Source organism: Dipodomys merriami, unplaced genomic scaffold, assembly GCF_024711535.1.
Source record: "Dipodomys merriami isolate MVZ:Mamm:240054 unplaced genomic scaffold, mDipMer1.0.p SCAF_3, whole genome shotgun sequence".
NCBI classification, from domain to species: Eukaryota; Metazoa; Chordata; class Mammalia; order Rodentia; family Heteromyidae; genus Dipodomys; species Dipodomys merriami.
In genome coordinates this window covers 95276794-95297336 of record NW_027204492.1, presented here as the reverse complement: position 1 = coordinate 95297336, position 20543 = coordinate 95276794, and the positions used below count along the sequence as shown (strand labels likewise).

Here is a 20543-nt window from a genome sequence, read left to right as displayed (position 1 = left end):
AAGGCCAGAGAGGCAAGGAGCCCAAGCAAGAACTGGAAAGGGGATAGAAGAGTCTTCTATAAGCTTCTCATACTGGTGCCGCTTCCTTCCCCACAACACCTGCTCCTGGCCTGAGTGAGCTCTGACTCAACTACAGAATTCTGAAAGCAAGAACCTGTGCTGAACAGAGGGACAAGAGGCTCTGAAAATGCTCTCTTCAAATACCACATTTTAAACCATGTCATACATTTCACCCACAAAAAATGCCAAGGTGAAGATTTTTACAAAGCTTTAAGACAACAAAGATCATCTGATGACTTAATGCTTTGTGTTTATTATCTATGAATATTTTCTTTTCTAGTAGGAGGTGAGGTTAAGGCAGGGTTTCACTATGGAGCCCAGGTACCCTCAAAGACATGCTCCTATTTCCTTAGAATTTCCAAAGCAATCACCTGCAAAGAACTGAGAACCTACTATGTGCCAGGAGCTGGGCCAAATATACTAGACCCTAAAGAGCGATAAATGAAACCCAGGAATTTTTAACTCCTCTTTCCTGCATGGGAAGCAGGAAATGTTTTTCTCTCTTTTCTATTTCTCCCTACTTTTACTTTGCTATACTAAAATAAATGCTTGCTAAAACCTTTTTTAAAAGAAGTAAATAAACCCAATCCTTAATATGTCAACTGTGGCATGGCTATTAAAATACTTTCTTTCTATGTGTGTACATATGTGTATATATATGTATATACCTCACCTAAAGTTTTTCCTAAGGTGTTTGTGATATATCTGTGTATGTATGATAGAAAGTAAATTTTTAATGTCTAAACTTTGTCTTTGAGAATTACAATGATAAACTCAGCTAGTACTATTCTTTTTTTTTGTCTTTTCTCTTTTGGTACTGGTTATCAAACTCAGGATGATGCACTTGCACTAGGCAAGTACTTTACCACTGAGCCACATATCAGCCCAATACTGTTCTTTAAGTGATGCACTGGGGAAAGATTATCAGGATGTAGTAACAAAATGTCCTGCTAGGGGTAGGAGACTCAGTCTCTTCTAACTAGCAGATACTCTGCTATCATTAATAACTATGTAGACTCATATTATCTTGCATTTTCTGGACTCTGGAAAGTCTTCCCCTGCTTTATAGTTCACCAGATGATAAGTTGGGGGCATGCTACTGTCCACAGATGAAAGCTCTGTGAGAAGATATAACTGGACCATGAAATTTAAGGCACATACCACATAATCATCTCAATACAGACAGAAAAAGCATTTGACAAGATTCAAAACCCTTTTATGATAAAAGTTCTGTAGAAGCTAGGAATCCATGGAGCATTCATCAAAACAGAGACTGTATTTGATAAATCTACATCTAGCATTATATTTAATGGTGAGCAGTTAAAACAATTTCCTCTAAAATCAGTAGTGAGACAAGGATGTCCACCCTCTCCACTCCTCTTCCATATATTACTGGAATTCCTAACAAGCAGTAACACAAGGGGCAATAAAGGGTATCCAAATAGGGAAAGAAGTAAATAGAACAAAAGACCCGGAAATGAACCCACAGACTTATAGCCACCTAGTCTTTGATAAGGAAGCCAAAACACAAAATGGAAGAAAGCCTTTTCAACAAATGGTACTGGCAGAATTGGCTATACATGTGCTAGATCCTCATACATCACCCTGCACAGAATCAACTTCAAATGGATCAAAGACCTCAATGTAAGGCCAGATACCATGAAAATATTACAGGAAGGGGTTAGAGAAACACTCCGGCTTCTTGGCCCAGGTTGAAACTTCGTAAGATCCAGAATCACAACAAATCAAAGACTAGATCACTGGGATTGCATCAAACTGAAGAGTTTCTAATGGCAAAGGACATAGATAGCAAGATAAATAGAAAGCCCACAGAATGGGAGATCTTTACTAGCTACACATTAGACAAGGATCTCATATCTGAAATATACTTAGAGCTCAAAAAATTAAATCTCCTCAAAGAAACAACCACTCAATTAATACATGGGCTAACGACTTAGGGACTTCTCAGAAGTAAGAATCAACACATGAAGAAATGTTCAACATCTGGCCATGAAAGAAATGCAAATCAAAACAACACAAATACTAAACATAGAGCTTCCCTATGACACAGAAATTCCACTCCTGGGCATTTATCCAATACTACAAACAAGATCACACTAAAGCTACCAGCACAACCATGTTTATTGCAGCATTGTTTGCCATAGCCCAGATATGGAATCAACCCAGAAGCTCCTCAGTGGATGAATGGACACAATGGAATTCTATGCCTCAATCAGAAAGAATTATATTCTATCATTCTTAAGGCAATGGAAATGCTTGGAAAAAAATTATATATTAAGCAAAGCCAGCTCCAATGAAACATAGGTTGCATGTTTTCTCTCATTGGTAGTAATTAGAATGTGCCTATAAATCTACAAGTAAACACAATGGATGGTAAAAGGCAAAAATTACACTTAGATAAGATAAATTAAAAAGGCCTCTAACAGTCACCCAGTAAGGCCAAAGGAAGATATTCTCAGAAGAGGATCACAAAGGCTTGATAGTTATGTGCATATGGTCATATAAAATGATGTTTATTGAAATGAACTCCAAGAAAGGGAAACAAAAGATTTTTTTAAATTTTTGTTTTATTCCTCCTTTGTCACTATTTTTTATTTCTGTACCTTTTGTGTCATATGTAAATTTATCTGTTTGAAGGAAGGTATGTGGGAGCACAGAAATGGTGGGACAAAGCATGAACAAATGCAGCAGTGATACTCCCTACACATTATGTTAAAAATGAACTCTACAACTTGAGGGGAAGGGGCAGGGAAAAAACTGGGAAAAAATGAGAGAAGAGGTAACATTGTTGAAAAAGAAACGTTTTCATTTCCTGACTTATGTAATTGTAACCCCTTTGCACATCACCTTTAAAATAATTAATTAATTAAAGAAACGAGACACAGATGTAAGCATGCTGACATGAAATAGTGGCCTCCAGGGAGCAAGTTTCCAGTGTACAAGCCCATATAACAGGTTTGAACATGTAGTTGAAATTCATCAAAAGGAGCCACCCATCTTTAAAAATATCTTAAAGGAGCACTATGAGTTCAATGGACCCTTGGAAATGAGGATGAGACCAGGAAGAAAGCAAAGGACACTTGTACTTTCATCATAAACTTCTGAAAGTGTTGGATGTGGTCAAAACCCAAAAACAAAAACTCAAAAGTTTTGAAAGAAATAGGTACAGCCAAAAAAAAAAAAAAAAAAAAAGGAGTGGTTGAGTTTTGTACTAAATCATATCCAGAGAGGACACAGGGCACCAGTGCCTGGCTCCTTTTGGGGGACACAGACATTTTTCCAGGGAAACTGATAGCTTATTAAGGGCTGGGGCATGAGAAAGAACCCTCTTGGTAGACAATGAGAGAATCTTTTTTGTGTTTTTGCTGATCCTGGGGCTTTAACTCAGGGCCGTGGTACTGCCCTGAACCTCTCTGTGTTCAAGGCTAAAGCCCTACCACTTGAGCCACAGCTCCACTTTCAGCATTTTCCAAATAGTTTATTGGAGATCAGAGTCTTGTGGACTTTCCTGCCTGGGCTGGCTTCGAACTGTAATCCTCAGATCTCAGCCTCCTGAGTAGCTAGGACTATTGCCGTGAGCCACCGGCACTCGGCCAACAGGGGATCTTCTATCTTAGATTAACCAGGTACCTTCTGTTTGTTCCTCCTCTTCTTCTCTACATTCCTTCTTACTTCCTTTCCTTTCTTCAATAAATATTTACTGAATGTTAACTGTGTGTCAGCCATAGTTCTGGCCTCTTGGGACATGACAGCAAGTGTATTGTAATGGTGACAGGCAATAAACAAATACATAAGTAAAATGTATGGGATGTGAGATAGCAACCAGCATTGGTACACTCCTCTACTCTGGGTAAAACTTCTCACAAAAGAGACAACACAGGCCTGGAGTGTAACTTAGTGGTACAGCCCTTGCCTAACATTCACAAAGCCCTGGGCTCCATCCTCAGCTGTGTGTGTGTGTGTGTGTGTGTGTGTGTGTGTGTGTGTGTGTGTGTGTGTGTATGTGTGTGTGTGTGTGTGTGTGTGTGTAAGAGAGACAGACAGAGACAGACAGAGGCACTGATACAGACAAAGAGAGAGAGAAAGACAGAGAAACAGAGACAGAGCAAGAGAGTGCATATCATTGCCACTGCCAAAGTTTTGCTTACTCAGTAAGAATGCCATCTGCTGTATCTCTTCCTTCTGGGGTGTCCCAGGACACTCGGACTGTTAGCTTATTGGGTTCAGCAATACGTTCCTTCACACTTGGGCACTTTATTGTAGGAGGATCAATATCTAAAAACATAACCAAAACATCCTCACCATCATCAAGAAATACTTGGTCAAATTGGGGTTTATCTCTAACATAGGCACATTTTCCCCTCATTTCATCTTTCCCTCTCTCCTATTGAGTTGGGGATTTTGTTTTGTTTTGTTTTTTGTGTGTCGTGAGGCCTGAACTCTGGTCCTAGGCCCTGTCCCTCAGTTCTTCAGCTCAAGGCTAGCACTCTACCACTTGAGCCACAGCGCCACTTCCAACTTTTTCTGCTTATGTGGTGCTGAGGAATCAAACCCAGGGCCTCATGCATGCAAGGCAAGCACTCTACCACTGAGCCACCTTCGCAGCTTTTATTGAGTTTTGAAGAGTGTATGAGTACTTACCTGCACAGGATGAGATGTATAATCTTCTAGCCTGGCTAACTATCCTATGTGTTAATGCATTAGCTACAGCTCCCCACAGTTCCAAACTCTGCCCATAGACTTGCTGACACTATAGTCATTCAACTGAAGCTACAAGTCATTCAGCTTTACCTCATCCCTCCTGCTTTAAGGTCAAAATACCTTAGTTATCATCTAGTTTGTTTCAATTCAAGGCAACAAATCTTTCACAAGTGCCTGCTTCATTCTATTGGGGGACGGGGGTTGGCGGAGGTCGGGGGGCTGGGGATACAAGAGTCAGCTGCTACCGACTTTTCAGAATTTACAGTAGATTAAGGAGATGATGTCACCACATATGCTCTGGCATATAACACAACAAGGTAGGAAATGGCAGGGACCTGGGCATGGTGAACTTGAATGTTGTATAAGTGTAAGGGAAGTACTCAACTCTCATTTTACAGATGTGCAAACTAAGGTTCAGAAAGCATGGGCAATTCAGTTCAAAGCATGTGTATCAATGGTGGCAGTATACATTATAACCCAAGACAGAGCACTTATAATTTGAGCAATATCCTTCTCTTCCTGTTATGTCTAGTCCCCAAGTAATGCTGAGTATCTTTTTTTTTTCACCTTTTTTTGTTGTGAAAATATCGTACAGAGGGGTTACAATTACATAGACAAGGTAATGAGTACATTTCTTATCAAGCATTGTTGCCTCCTCCTTTGTTTCCTCTTACCAACCCTTCCCATCTTCCCTTCCCCCCACCCCCCCCACCCTGCTTCCCCCTTCCCCACCCGCTGATCCTCCCGACATAACGTCTTGTACATCTCATTGTTGCAATTGGTCCACCTGTATCCCTATTTAAACAATTTGTTTTTTCCCTTCCCCTCCACAAAGTAGACCAACATCAAATACAGTGAAAACAGGGATTATATCGTGGGGGAGGGACATACAAAGCAACAAAGAAATCATCTTATAAATGTGTTAGAAACAATCGTATGGAAGAAAAAAACATTTGAGTCCTTATCTTGGGGTTCATTTCACCTAACATCAGCTTATCTGACCATTTCTTCTTATCTCAGATATATACTAGTAATTGCAAATAAAGGAAAGCATGGGACCTATGTTTCTTTGGGCCTGGCTTACTTCACTTAATATAATTTTTTCCAAGTCTTTCCATTTCCTAACAAATGGGGCAATGTCATTCTTTCTGATGGAGGCATAGAATTCCATTGTATATATATACCACATTTTCTTGATCCATTCATCTACTGAGGGGCATCTGGGTCGGTTCCATATCTTAGCTATGGTAAATAATGCTGCAATAAACACAGTTGTGCTGGTAAATGCTTAGTACCTTAAAGGGGGAAATGAGGTTCATTCTTCCCTCCAACTGCCACTGGACCCCACTTGTGGTTTTGTACTTTGTGTCCCCAGTTTTACCTTGACTCTGGCCCTCCAAAGGACTCTCTAAGTTTCTCTACCTAGCAGTAAGTAGTTCTGCCCCTTCACATCAAGATGTGATAACAAGGAGAGTTAGAAAAAATGAGGTGCCATTCTGCACTAGGTTGTACTTCATCACATCCTAGTTGAAGTGGAATCACAAGAAGTTCAAAATTTTACAAATTCTACTTGATCCTGAGCAGGTAGAGAATGGCTGTAAAAGAACATGGGGTATTCAGTTTTATACTGTTTTGTCGAACTAATAGCTATCTAAATACTATTACAACCTGAATGAAAATTAAATGTGCTTTTAATCCTGAATCACAAACATTGCGCAAGCGTGCATGTGTGTGTGTGTGTGTGTGTGTGTGTGTGTGTGTGTGTGTGTGTGAGAGAGAGAGAGAGAGAGAGAGAGAGAGAGAGAGAGAGAATGCTAGTCATCTACTACTTGAGCCACAGGTCCACTTCTAGGTAATTTTTAGTAGTTTATTAGAGATAAGAGTCTCACAGACTTTCTTGCTGAGGCTAGCTTTGAACTTTGATCCTCAGATCTCAGCCTCCTGAATAGCTAGGATTACAGGCGTGAGCCACCAACACCCAGCTTACTTTTGGCTTTTTGATGGTTAATTAGATATAAGAGTCTTGGGGATTTTTCTGTCTGGAATGGCTTCAAACTCCGATTTATCCTCAGATCTCAGCTTCCTGCATAGCTAGAATTACAGGCCTGAACCACCAGTGTCTACTTGAAACGTAAACTTTTTTTAATTTTAATTTTATTGCCAAAGTGATGTGCAGAGAGGCTACAGTTACATAAGTAAGGTAATGAGTACATTTCTTGTTGAACCTGTTACTTCCTCCCTCATTTTTCTCCCTCTTTCCCTCCCCCATCTTCCCTCAACATAAACATTTTTGAGTGACTGAATATATTAAGAAAAATTCTTCATACACTTTCTCCTGTGTCTTGACTGATACTTTCTTTTGGGGGGGGGGGGGTCCGGTCGTAGGGCCTGAACTCAGGGCCTGGGAACTGTCCCTCAGCTCTTCAGCTCAAGGCTAGCGCTCTACCACTTGAACCACAGCACCACTTCTGGCTTTTTTCTTTTTTTGCTTATGTGGTGCTGAGGAATCGAACCCAGGGCCTCATGCATGCAAGGCAAGTGCTCTACCACTGAGCCACCTTCCCAGCCCCTGATACTTTCTCATTTTATCTAAGGCAAGAACTTGGGAGCAGCTTGCTGAACAGTTTTACTTCTAGCTATTCAAATTCATTCTAATTCTATGCCATGCTTCAAAGCAGTGTGAATTTCCAACCTTATTACACTAATGCTAAATTAAATAACTACCATATCTTATTGAATCTAAGTCCCTACCAATTGTGAGATGAGAGTCAATTTCAGAGACATTAAAATGTGAAAAAATGTGACAGTGACATTTTCTCAAACAAACATACTGTGCTATAAAATGGAAGATTATTTGTGCATCTGAAGTATCTATTTTCAGTTGTTTTGTAAATAATTCTCTTTTCTAGTATGATACATGATAGATGACATAATTTCACAATTCGGATGAATATCCACAGCTTTGCGTGAACTGGAAGGAAAAGTGTACAATGCCTGCCGCCTGCTGGTCAGATAGGGCATGCAATTTGTTTTGGAGAAAATGTATTGAAGAACGCTTTAAAGCAATTGCACAGGAGACCAAGAAGAAGATATACATTTCCAGGTAAAGTTACATCATGCTACCAGATTTCCTTGGATAGATATTATGAGAGCAAAAACTCTTTGCTAGCTAAACCAAGCTAAACATTTGGATGATACACTTATTTTGTTTTGATTCTGTATCAACTTAATGTACTGACAATGTGAGGAAATGCGAGGATGTAGGCTAGGAAAGGTGAAAGGAGAAGTTATGGATGGTGGATATGGTTGAAATCTTCTATACACATACATGAAAACAACAATGAAAACTACTGAATTTGTTCCAAACAGGGAGAGAGAGAGTGAGGAGGAGTGATAGAGAAGGGGTTTGAATGAGGTACGTCGTATGCACATATGGAAACATCACAATGGAACCCCATTGTACAACATATATAATATCATATATAATGTATAACATGTATATAATATGCAATATAATATATTGTATTGATATGTAACAAATATGAACAGCTAATACATTGTATATAATATAATATATGTACTTAATAATATATGTATAACTAATGTATATATACAATTAATAGATAGTAAAATGGGACAAGGGTATCAGAGTCTAGTTGTGTCTGGCTAACAATGGCCAATCAAAACTGGCCCATTTTTCAGAAGTATAGCTCTTCCAAAACCAGAAACAAGAACGAATGAGTCATTACAAATAATAGGGAATATTTTCTAACCACTTTCTATGTGGCCAACCCCCTCCATGTGAAAGATTATACTTCCATTATCCCTACATTATTTCATTGCATGTTCACAAATACTCATTAGTAGCATCCCCATCTATAGACCAGGAAGCATTTTCTCTCTTTCAGAATTCCCTTGTAGTCTGAAATTTTAAAACACTATTACAAGTGTAAATGCATTTGAGTAAGCTGAATGCTTTCGTGTGCCTGCTTGGTTTTGACCTAGTACTTTCTTCCAACTTGTACACATATATTCTTTGAGGATTGCCTGCCACAGCTTCCCCATAAATCCTTGAAGAACAGCAGGATTCATTTGAATGCATCCTCAAGCAGCTGTTCTCCCTCTCAGCTGATGAGACCAGCTGGCCTGCCCATAGCCAATGCTCCAGAGACCTAAGCTTATTATTCATCATCCAGCCATGATCCCCCAAGCTTTTTATAAGTTATGATACGTTTCCATGAATGAAATAAACAAAGTTACTATAGAAACATAATTGTTCTTCCCTGATGGGTTCAGGAGGTCTGTAGAGCTAGTTATTGTGTGGAAACCTTGAAACGTCAATGAAAATCCTGGCCTCTCCTCTCTGCCCCATTCACTGGAGACATCTGACAAACCACCTCTCTTCTCTGTGCTCCAATTTTCCTGCTTGTATAGCAAGTACAAGAAACCAATATATTGCCTTGTATCAACATTGGCAGTTGAACTGTTTCCTTGGGAATCCTTAACATGGCTGACTGGTTAGGTGATAAAAATCAGTAAGAGATTCAAGAGGACAAGATCTTGGTGGACAATGAACAATAAAATGCAAGGGAAGTAAAACTAAACTAGTTATAGATCTAGACCATTCAAGAATCTAGCAACCTCTGCTCTTACTTCCTTGGAAGCCAGCTGCCATATAAAGCAGTGCATTTGACTAAAAGTGGCTGCACAGCATGGGTGGGAGAGAGAGACCAATTCAACAGAGACTCCATCCAGTCAGTACAGCTTACTCCAACTGAGGTGCTTATATGTGTGCATATATATATATATATATATATATATATATACATATATATATGCCTATATGTGCCCCCATTCAACTGAAACTCCTAAATTTTAGGTGGTCTGCTGCACAGCAATTTGCTAAGGTAAATGTAAAAGAGTCTGAGGTTGGTGATGGAGGCAGGAGGAATTCATTTCATTTCCCAGGGGCCTAGGAATTGAGTGACTGGACAAGACAGAGCAAACTTGGCCATGAAGACTCCTCTAAATGTTTGTTCCCCTCAGCCAGAGTGCAATCTTTGCGGTGGCTCTGGGAAGTACTTCATTTCTTTGGTTTCAGAGAACTTTCTAGAAGTGACAAAAGAAACAAGCAAGAAAGCAATGAACTGCAAAACTAAAAGTCACCATCCTCATCTGAAAGACACACAACTGAAAATTTACTGAAATTTCCGCTAAAAAGTTTACCTGTTTAGTTTGCACTGGTGAGATGGGAATTGAGTCAAAATCTCAACCAATCTAATTGTTGTAAAACAACAACAAAAAATTTAAAACTCAAATTTTCAAGTCAGTAAAAAGAATATGCATCTGACAAGCCAAAAACATTAACCTAATTTAAGATATCCATAACAAAACACAGACATATTTATTCCGAGCTCTACTGACATTTGTATTATCGAGCGTAAACTACAGCGCAGCCCTGTAACCATTCCTATGGGGGTCATTGGATATACCCATCTGTCAAACAGTTGGGAAGAAAACAAAAAGTATGCCACAATTTGCATATCTTAACTCTCAGAGAATTTTTTTAATTCCAGAATTTCATTTGTGTTACAAAAACTTTGTAGGAAACACAAAATAAGAAGAGATCAATTCAAACAATTTGGTTTGTATACTCACCTTTGTAAAGCAAGTAAAGGGTACTCTCTGCATATCAAAAGACATGTGTCAGCCAGGTGCCTGGTGGCTTATGTATGTCTGTAATCCTAGCTACTCGGGAAACTGAGATCTGGAGGATCACTGTTTGAAGCCAACTGGGCAGAAAAATCTGTGAGAGTCTGTCTCCAAAATAGCTAGCAAAAGGCAGACCTGGAACTGTGACTCAAGGGGTAACAGCACCAGCCTAGCAAGCTTAGGGTCTTGAATCCAAATCCTATTTTTTTACACGTTTAAAAAAAACTACATTTTTCTTCCTGTTTTGGCCCAGGAAAATATTTTGATGAACTATAAATTTGAATCCATCATCAGAGCCCAGTAAGAATTAACTTTAACTCGTGGCACAGACAAATTAGCCAGACCACAGAGTTGACCACCTTGGAGTCAAAAGAAAGCCCAGTATTCCCTCTTCCCTCCCAGTTTGGAAAAGAACTGGGTCTGCTTTCTCAGCACTCAGCACAGCTCTGACCAGGATGAGTCTTTTCAAGCTTGTGTGGAAACTTGGGACCTTACCCAGCTCCTAAAATAAGCGGAGGCTCTGAATGAGGCTCAAGGTCCTCCAACCCTGCCAACACACAAACTTATTAAATGATTTTAATATATTTAAAGCCCAAAGAGTAAATGATAGCTTTGGAATGCAATTCACCCGGGACAAATTCCAGCGTGTCTGTCACCACACTCAAAGAAAGTACTGCCTGCTTGTTTTGTCTGTCCCTCTCTTTTCCTGGAAGCCCTAAGCTCTCTTGTGGCTAACTGTACCCCTTTTAGCTACTCCATGCACATTTTCCCTTCCCCCTAATATGCATGAACCTTGTCCTAGCAAACTGCAAGTGAAATCCCCTAAACTTGGGATCTATTTCTTAATGTTTTTTTTCTCTCTCTCCTTGGGAAGGTTCCAGGGCTAGCTGGTCTGGCTTTAGATATGCTTGTTGCTTTTCGGGAACAATCAGCATTTTTTTTCCATTGTTGTGCACAATGTGGAAATCTGAACAGTATGATCTCTACCGTGCTCTGCCAAAACTTGCTTAACAGACAGGGTGGTGAGTTTCTCCCCCCTCCTCATCACCTCTGCCCCTCCCAATATGACAGACTAGAGATTCAAATTTTCCCCTTTGGTGTGTTTTCTAGAGCTAGCTTGCACATACCCAAACCCACAGAAATACTGAAAGCAACATCTGTGAGTTCCCCTCTCATGTCAACAATTGGGCTTTAGGTCACCTCCTAATTCACCCCCTTGGCATCTTCCACCTGCTGCCATTGAGCAGGGCTATGAAGCAATCTTCTTTTCATTGGACACTTTAAGATTCAGGAGATGCTGGTGGCTCCCGCCTGTAATCCTAGTTACTCAGGAAGCTGAGATCTGAGGATCACTGTTCAAAGCCAGCCTGGGCAGGAAAGTCTGTGAAACTCTTATCTCCAATAACCACTAGACAACCAGAAATGGTGTTGTGGCTCAAAGTGGTAGAGCACTAGCCTTGAGCTGAAGAGCTCAGGACAGCACCCAGGCCTACTGACAGCATTAAAAGTCTCAGAATGACATTTGCACAGATTCCTTTGCCTGCTGGGTGCCAGTTAGATCTGCCAATTGGAGGCACTCCCATGAAATGAGAAAGCAGAGGCAGCAGAAGTCATTGGTAACAGCTTCAATGAGTACTTGTTCATAACTATGCTGTACCACTTGAACCACACCACCAATCCAGCTCTTTGCTGGTTTTTTGCAGATAAAGTCTCCCGTACTTTTCTGTCTGGGGCTTGCTTCAAACCTTGTTGCTCAGATCTCAGGCTCTTGAGTAGCTAGGATTACAGGTGAGAGCCACCAGTGCCTGACTTCTTACTACACTTTCATGTCATCAAGTGTGTATATTAAATTTCCTTCTGTTTGAAATATCTAAAGTGTTTTCCATGGCCCTGGTTACTACCCAATACAGATGCCTACATCACTACTACAAGAAGAAAAGCCTAGAAAAAATATTTGATCCAATTATCTGAGTACTTATGTGGACCTATTACCCTTGTCACATGGATTCAAGTTAGGGTTCAGGTTGCAACTTTAGTTTGGAAAGTTATTAATCATATTTTTGGGCCGGTCTCTTATCTACAGCACATTGACTACATAGCTTCAAAGAGGAAAATAAAATAGCTGATGAAGAGAACACCTGAATGCAAAATGAGCTGCTTTTATTTTATATGCAGAATAGCAATTCTACTTTTCAGATACACTGGATGAACACCCTCCGCTCCTCCTGAACACATGCGCCTCAAGAGGACTGTGGCACTTTCTTACCTGTACAGGAGGCTGGTGAGCTGCTCCAGGCCTTGTTGTCCATACATGTGACCCTGTGCTCCCCTCTCAATGTGTACCCTGGAGAGCAGTAGTACTCACACCGTGAATTAAAGTAAGCACCATCTACACATTTAAACCCTCCGTTGACTGGCATGGCAAGGGTAGGACATCGCTTTTCTGCAAGAAAGAAAATTGGATACTTACATTATTTCTTAGTTTATGTTCATAGATTCAGAATCCAGAACCGCTGAAAGCACACACTAAAATGATGATGGAAGCCAGGCACCGGTGGCTCACGCCTGTAATCCTAGCTACTCAGGAGGTTGAGATCTGAGGATTGTGGCTTGACGCCAGCCAGGGCAAGAAAGTCTTTGAGACTCTTATCTCCAATAAACTACTAAGAAAACTCTGGAAGCGGCACTGTGGCTCAAGTGGTAGAGTGCTAGCCTTTTCAAAGGAAGTTCTGGGACAGTGCCCATGTCCAGAGTTCAAGCCCCAGAACTGTCCCATTCCCCCCTTCGCCCGGGAAAAAAAGAAGCAGATGGAATAAGAGAAGTGTATGATTGCTTCTGCATCACACAGAAGAGACACAAAGCTTCAGGCCAGACAGACATAGGTTGGCCTCTATCCAAGACTGTCTTAGACTGATTTCCCCAGAAGGGGAGCCTGAGGTAAGAGATTATATAGGAATGGCTAAGGCAGGAAGTGCTCCTAGGGAGAAAGGAAGTAGGACCAGGAAGAAGAGGCAGTCAAGCCCTTTCAGGCACTACCTGCTCCTGCAGGAGAGCTTCTTGAGGCAGCTCCCAATGTATCTGCCTCTAGGCAAGGAAGCTGGCTTTTCTCAGCCCCTTTCACTCAGTCAGGAGGAAGCTTCTTTTTCAATGCATAGCTTACAAAATTAAGAAAACTGGGGTTATGAGGTAGGGTTGAGAGGAATAGAGAAACATGTTGAAAAGGGTGCAAGACGCATTGTATTATTCAGAGACGACTTTGTGGAATGGCAACTCCTTTGCAGAACTACTTAAAGATAATAAAATATATATTTTAAAAATGACAAGTAGAACTGCAAAAGAGAGAGACAGACAGACAGAGAGAGAGAGAGAGACAGACAGAGAGAGAGAGAGAGAGAGAGAGAGAGAGAGAGAGAGAGAGAGAGAGAGAGAGAGAGAGAGAGCAGTTTCTTACAAGACCTCTGAAAAATCACCTTCCTTTTCTTCCAGGAAGGTTGAAGATTTCTTTTGTCTTCTGAGCAAGTCACTCAGAAGCTGTGGGAGAGATATTCTGAACTGCTAAAAGGCCACCAGATAAACTGAGTTAACATTGCTAAGTGTCTACCAGTGCCACTGAGCTGCATAGTCTCTATGTCTTGATCACAAGATTGCAGACCTGAGCCTCAGTATCCTGAACAATGCTATGAAAATAATAGCACCCATATGGACTATAGCTGCAAAACTTGAATGTGTGTGACCTGCTTGGCAACCTATAGGTACTTTATAGGGGGTGGCTGTCTTGAATAACAAAAGGTGTCTACAATGGGCTTCCCACCCAAATGGTGGGACAAAAGGTGAACTAATTCCGCAGTGATACTCACTTATGTTGGAAATGAACTCTACGACTTCAGGAAAGGGAGGGAAAAACTGGGGGAAAGTGAGGGAGGAGTGACACTGTTCAAAAAGAACAGTACTAGGGGCTGGGAAGGTGGCTCAGTGGTAGAGTGCTTGCCTTGCATGCCTGAGGCCCTGGGTTCGATTCCTCAGCACCACATAAGCAAAAAGAAAAAAGCTGGAAGTGGCGCTGTGGCTCAAGTGGTAGAGCGCTAGCCTTGAGCTGAAGAGCTGAGGGACAGCGCCCAGGCCCAGAGTTCAGGCCCCACAACCAGACCCTCCCCCCCAAAAAAATAAATAAACAAAAAGAACAGTACTCATACTGACTTAGGTAACCGTTAACCCTTCTGTACATCACCGTTACAAGACAAAAAACATTTAATAAGTAAAATAAAATGGGCTTCAACAGTACTGCATCACGTGCATCATTCAAAATGTGAGAGAACTTTTCCTGAAACTAAAAGTCCTTGAAGCCCCACCTTTTCTCCCAGGCCCATTTCCTTCTATGGACCAAGAATCACTTCTTCAATGATTCCTGCTTTCCTAAACTCCACACTTTTGAAGAATACTTTTTTTTATTGTTTTATTTCATGTACCCATCCTTCCTTCCACCCTCCTTCCCTCCCAAAGGAAGTCTAAGCTTGATTGGCCTTGAAGACCTGACACAGGGCTGGGCTACTCACGTTTGCAGATGGCCTTGTCTGACCAGCGCTTATTTGGCTGGCAGGTCACCTGAGAAGAGCCTTGAAGTTCGTAGCCTTTCTGGCAGCGAATGTCACACCTGGCTCCCAGGGCTGTTCTGTAGTATCCTCCAAGAGGAGCCTTGCAGTACACATCCCCATACCTCACCTTGATGGGGGAGCACCATGGGGTGTCTAAAATAGCAAAAACAAAGGGGGAAGATAGAACGAGACATCTTTAGAAATTCTATTCCCTCACTCTATGCTCTCAAGCGTGCTGCAGTACAGATTTCCAGTAGTGCCCCATGTTTTCTGTGTCTCTGGATATGGAGATTACGAATGGGGGACTAAGTGTCAGGCCTGGCTAAAGGGGAGCTCAAGTTCCTCTGTAACTAGCTATGGGATCTTGGGAAAGTTACTCCACTTCTGAGTCAATGATGCTGTTCAAGAAATGCTTGGTGTTTTCTAGTATTACCTGTAACTAGATATGACTCTCTCAAGGGTAATCAATATTGTGAACTCAAACCCTAGCCATCTATACATAGTTGGGAGGGGGATGCTGTCAATAATTCATTAATTTCGACTTCTTCCAGCTATACACGTTCTTTGTAAATCACAATACTGTTGTTTACTCTTTTGCACTAGGCTGCTTTTTTCTAGGCTTTTGCAGCAGGGTATCGTTTTGGTTAACAGTTACAACAATTGCTCCCCACAGGGAAACAGCCCCACCCCCACTTTTCAGATGTCCTCATTATGCCTCATTTACGTTTAGAGAGAAACACCTTCCCAGAGGACTAAATGATAGGGTGTTTGATTTTGTTCTCACAATTAGAGTATAGCTAAGGTGAAATAATCAGTCTTAACCTATTCTGTGTGTATATATATTTGTGTGTGTGTAAGAAAGTGAGAGGGGGAGGGGAAGAAAGGCCATAAAACGTAAGGGCAATGTGTTTCTGTTTCTTTGATGGGAAAGTTCTCATAGTGGCCATTGCATCAATTTCTCACAATCCGAGGGCACCAGTGAAATTCTTTCAATGTGATGTAGAAGAGCTGCTTCCCTACGCTGCAGGTCTCATGAGTCCTCAATGACAGTTAGACTAACGGTGAATGTGGTGAGTAGGCCATCATGTGGCCACAATGGAGAATAGCACCTTCCTAGGAATTCTGAGGATCTGCTTTTGATAGCTTTTCAGCTTTGAAAAACAGCTGTCCTGGGCTGAGAAGGTGGCTCAATGGTAGAGCGCTTGCCTTGCATGCATGAGGCCCTGGTTCAATTCCTCAGCACCACATAAGAAAAAAAGCCAGTGCCTGTGGCTCAAGTGGTAGAGTGCTAGCCTTGAGCTGAAAAGCTGAGGGACAGTGCCCAGGCCCAGAGTTCAGGCCCATGACCGGACTCCCCCAAAAACACCAGCTGTCTTGTTCAGATCTTGTACATAATGTGCCCCACCCCCCCATTATTTTTTTTTAAAAAACTTGGGGCTTTCACTTTCCCTCTGCCTAATACTTCTATATTATTATCATATTGTGTTTCTCAAACAGCTGCAAGTGGATCCTAAACTCAAGTAACTATTCCTGGACTTCTGGGTAAAAGTTTTATCTTGAGGGACATTCCCTAGAATGGAATAAACTTGAAGACTTGTAGAAGCTCACACAAGGTATACAGGCTTTCCTTGAATTATATTTCCTTTCTCAGATTGTGTACTTATAGTCTCTATGTACTACCTATATCTATGACTACATGTAGTCTTATGTATGATATATGTATACAAAGATCACATATGTCAATGCAACATGGAACTAGCACATTTGATGCCTTATTCTCAGGCTTCAAATTCTAATAGTTCTAGTTCCACATCCAAAGAAATCAGTGCTGTTGTCAACATGTGGTGAAATAAATCTTGCTTTCATTTATTTGTGAAAGGAATTTCTTTCTTTTGGATAACATCCCAAGAAACCTATTGAAGATATTTTGGCAGTTTAACAGCCCTAGACATTTCAATAATAATTCGATAAGAATTGAAATGTCAGTGAATGATCTGAATGCAAAGTGTACATGAACATGTGAGTTAAAGTAAATTAACAAAATGTTTAACATTGAGATTTAGAAAAAAGAAGTGCCTGTGCTGCTTCATTTAAGACAGGGTTTCCTAAGTAGAAATCTAGATTGATTATTGAGGAAAGCTTTCCATCCCCCTGAGCCAATGTGGTAAGCATTCTAATTAAATGGAGATCATAAGGTAAACAGCATAGTGGAACAGACTAATGAGCTGCTCATGAAGTCTGGATACAAGCCAAAACACCCGTTTAGACTCAAGTGCAATGTGAACCAGCTGTGTACCTCTGAGCACATCACCTATCCTTGGTTCCATCCTCTGTAAACCCGGGATGATACTGACATAGCTCTACATGTTTTCCCCCTCCCTTCAATTAGTCTGAATATAATGGTATTCAAGGAAAAGAACCAAAGTAGTGCTCACTTGCTATGTCCTGAGAATACAGTGAATATTAAGCACATTTTTGTTTGTTATTCTTTTTAATTTAATTTCACTTAATTCAAAATCCTTTTTTTTTTTTTTGGTCAGTTGTGGGGCTTGAACTCTGGGCCTGGGCGCTGTCGCCTCAGCTCTTCAGCTCAAGGCTAGTGCTCTACCACTTGAGCTACAGCTCCACTTCCGGTTTTCTAGTGGTTTATTGGAGATAGGAGTCTCACGGTCTTTCCTGCCTGGGCTGGCTTTGAACTGCGATGCTCAGATCTCAGCCTCCTGAGTAGCTAGGATTACAGGCGTGAGCCACTGGCACCCGGCTAAAATCATTTATTAAGGTATTGTACTCTGTTCTGGGGCTTGAGATTGTAGAGCTAAATTCTTGGCTAATAAAGGTTCACCTCCAGCTTTTCAAATTAAAAAACTTAAGGACTGGAATGTAACTCAGGGATTGATCACTTGTCTAGCATGCAAGAGTCCCTAGATGAAGTCTCCATTGTAACATAAGACAATACTTTAAAAATGTTTTTTGTATAAATTTAATGTGTATGGAATGTTTTGATATGCACATGTGTGGTAAAATTATTACTAATAGTAATTTAACTGAAAATAGAAACAATCTCCTAAGAAGAATTTATTTGAAACATTCAGAAAAGGTTCTAAATAAGAGAAGTAATCATTTCTCCATCTGATCTACCTTCTACCTGGGCAGTGAGGGTGAACACTGGCCTGAGAGCACTGGGCAACTCATATTGTGTATATGAAGAGGCCTAGTGTATGCATGTGCTTTAGGGAGACTTTTTTCTACAAGAAATTTAGAATGCAAAGAGCTTTTCTGTGTGTGCCTATGCCGGTACTGGGGCTTGAACTCGGGGCTTAGACACTGACACTTAGCTTCTTCACTGAAGGCTGGCACTCTACAATTTGAGCCACACATCCATTTCTGACTTTTAGATGGGTAACTAGAAATAACAGCCTCATATAGATTCTCTTGCCTGGGTTGGCTTCAAACTGTGATCCTCAGATCTCAGCCTCCTGAGTAGCTAGGACTATAGGCAAGAGCCACCAGCACACAACTACAAAGAGGTTTAAAAGTTTTTAAATTAATTAAAAAGGTTAATGAATCAGAGCACCTCTTTACTTGAAACATATGATTAACAAACTCGTGCTTGGCTTGAGTGGTTAACTCCTAGGGTTTTGAAGATAAGCACTGCAGGGAAGGAATTTTTTTTCATCAATAAGTTAAAACAAATACAGTATATAGCAGGCAACATGCCCGGGCATAGGTACTGAACACAAGCTATTCTTTAGAAAGATTGTCCACTTCCTCAGAAAACAAGTGAAGGCTACTTTTTAGCCAAAGGCTGACCCAGGGCTCCTATAACTCAGACATCTCACAGAAGATTTGGTCAGAATCCTCTTGCCAAAACCCAGACCACTTTCCTGGGCACAATAGAACTTGATTAATCAATTTCCCTCCAATCCTTCCTCCACTAGAAGAGGAAGTAATTTGAAAAAAGAAAACATTTAAATTTACCTTTACTTATTTTGCCCCAGGGATCCCTAAACTTCAGCAGTCGAAATATTTGTGGGCATACTTACCTGAGCCTGCATAGAAGTTTCTTGATTAGGCTTTTTTATACCTGCTGGTGATAGATTGTTGGAAATATATAGACCTGGAGTTCTTTCTCCTTAAGTTAAGCTTCATTTGAGCAACACACTTTACTTATCATTTTTTAGGAGCCATGCTGGGCTCAGAAAGAGCACAATAAGCCAAGCTTGTGAAAATCAAGTTTTCTCATTCTCCATTCAGTGCAGTACATTAGCAGCGCTTGGTCCAGAAGTGACCTTGGATGGTTTACTCTGGATGATTCTGGCTGTAATGTATGAATCAGGCAGAACTATGCCCTTGATTTTCACTTTCACTAGCTTGAGCTTGCCTTTGCAGAAGTGAGGGCAGAAAAGAAACAGGAGAAAGAAATGACCATGGGGGTGCTGAAGGACAGCACTTCACTGATTTCCTAGTGTTTTGCTTTTTGGGTTGTTTTTGTTTTGTGCTTAAATAGGAGGACATATGCATTTATTTCTAAACCTTGGTCCTGGATAGGTAATTCAAATTTCAATGTGCTGTCTGGCCACTTCATTACAGTTTGCTCTGCAAGGCAAAAAGGCAAGTTCTCCCGGCATCAGCAGGTCCTCATTAGCACAGAAGCAAAGCAGTCACCTTCATATCTAGCGTGAGAATAATCGACTTCATGGTCTTCTAACGGTGAGTCTCCCGATCCTACAATACAAAAAAAGAACAGAAACGGCAGCAAGAAAAGCCACCCAGTATGGACGCATATTTCAAAGCACTGCTGTGGCATAGTCCATGCAAGAGATGCTATTAGAGTGCAGAGCCTAGAGCAAAAGCCTCTGTGGCCATTCACGAAAGGACAGGGGACCTCTCAGAGTGAACTTGGCTTGGATGAGCTAGGCAGAGCCAATCCAAATGAGCCTCAAAAGGTTTTGGAATCACCACATGCCAATGGAAATTCTGGAACAGGGAAAGAGGGAGAGAGTCAACTTCACTCTGAGAAGATGCCAATGTATATGGGATCTCATGCCAGGGGCGATGCAATAAAATGTGTGTGACTCAGACTCAACCCTCAGTGTCTCTAGCAAACCAAGAAAACCCAGAACCGAATGCTTATGATACCTGAAAAACAGCTCCTCTTGTGAGATGAATTTGGGATGGTAGATAAAAATGGAAAGTGTCTTACCTTAATAATAAAAGATATGCAAAGCTGTTTGGGTGTATGTATAGGGAAAGAGGGCTGAAACAAATGACCTGGATGTTTACTCAGAACCCCTTGGGCTGAAGGAAATATTTTTTAATGAGTCTTACTATCTTAAACATCCCCCAGTCTGTGAGTGAAAGACTGCTGGGTTGTATTTTTGTTTGTTTAGTTATTTGTTTCGTTGTTTTTGGTGGCACTCCTGGGGCTTGAACTCAGGGCTTGGGTGCTGTCTGTGA

General features: G+C 41.0%; 1 protein-coding gene across 1 annotated transcript in view; it reads right to left on the bottom strand.

Moving 5' to 3' along the window:
* The window catches only part of Srpx (sushi repeat containing protein X-linked), a 76898-nt gene that overhangs the window by 8290 nt on the left and 48065 nt on the right, over positions 1 to 20543 (bottom strand). The window contains exons 2-5 of the mRNA XM_070039237.1: positions 19752 to 19811; positions 15048 to 15239; positions 12761 to 12937; positions 4230 to 4356 (exon numbers count right to left, since the gene is read on the bottom strand). Coding sequence (XP_069895338.1) covers positions 4230 to 4356; positions 12761 to 12937; positions 15048 to 15239; positions 19752 to 19811 — 556 coding nt within the window. The remainder of the gene's footprint in view (positions 1 to 4229; positions 4357 to 12760; positions 12938 to 15047; positions 15240 to 19751; positions 19812 to 20543) is intronic.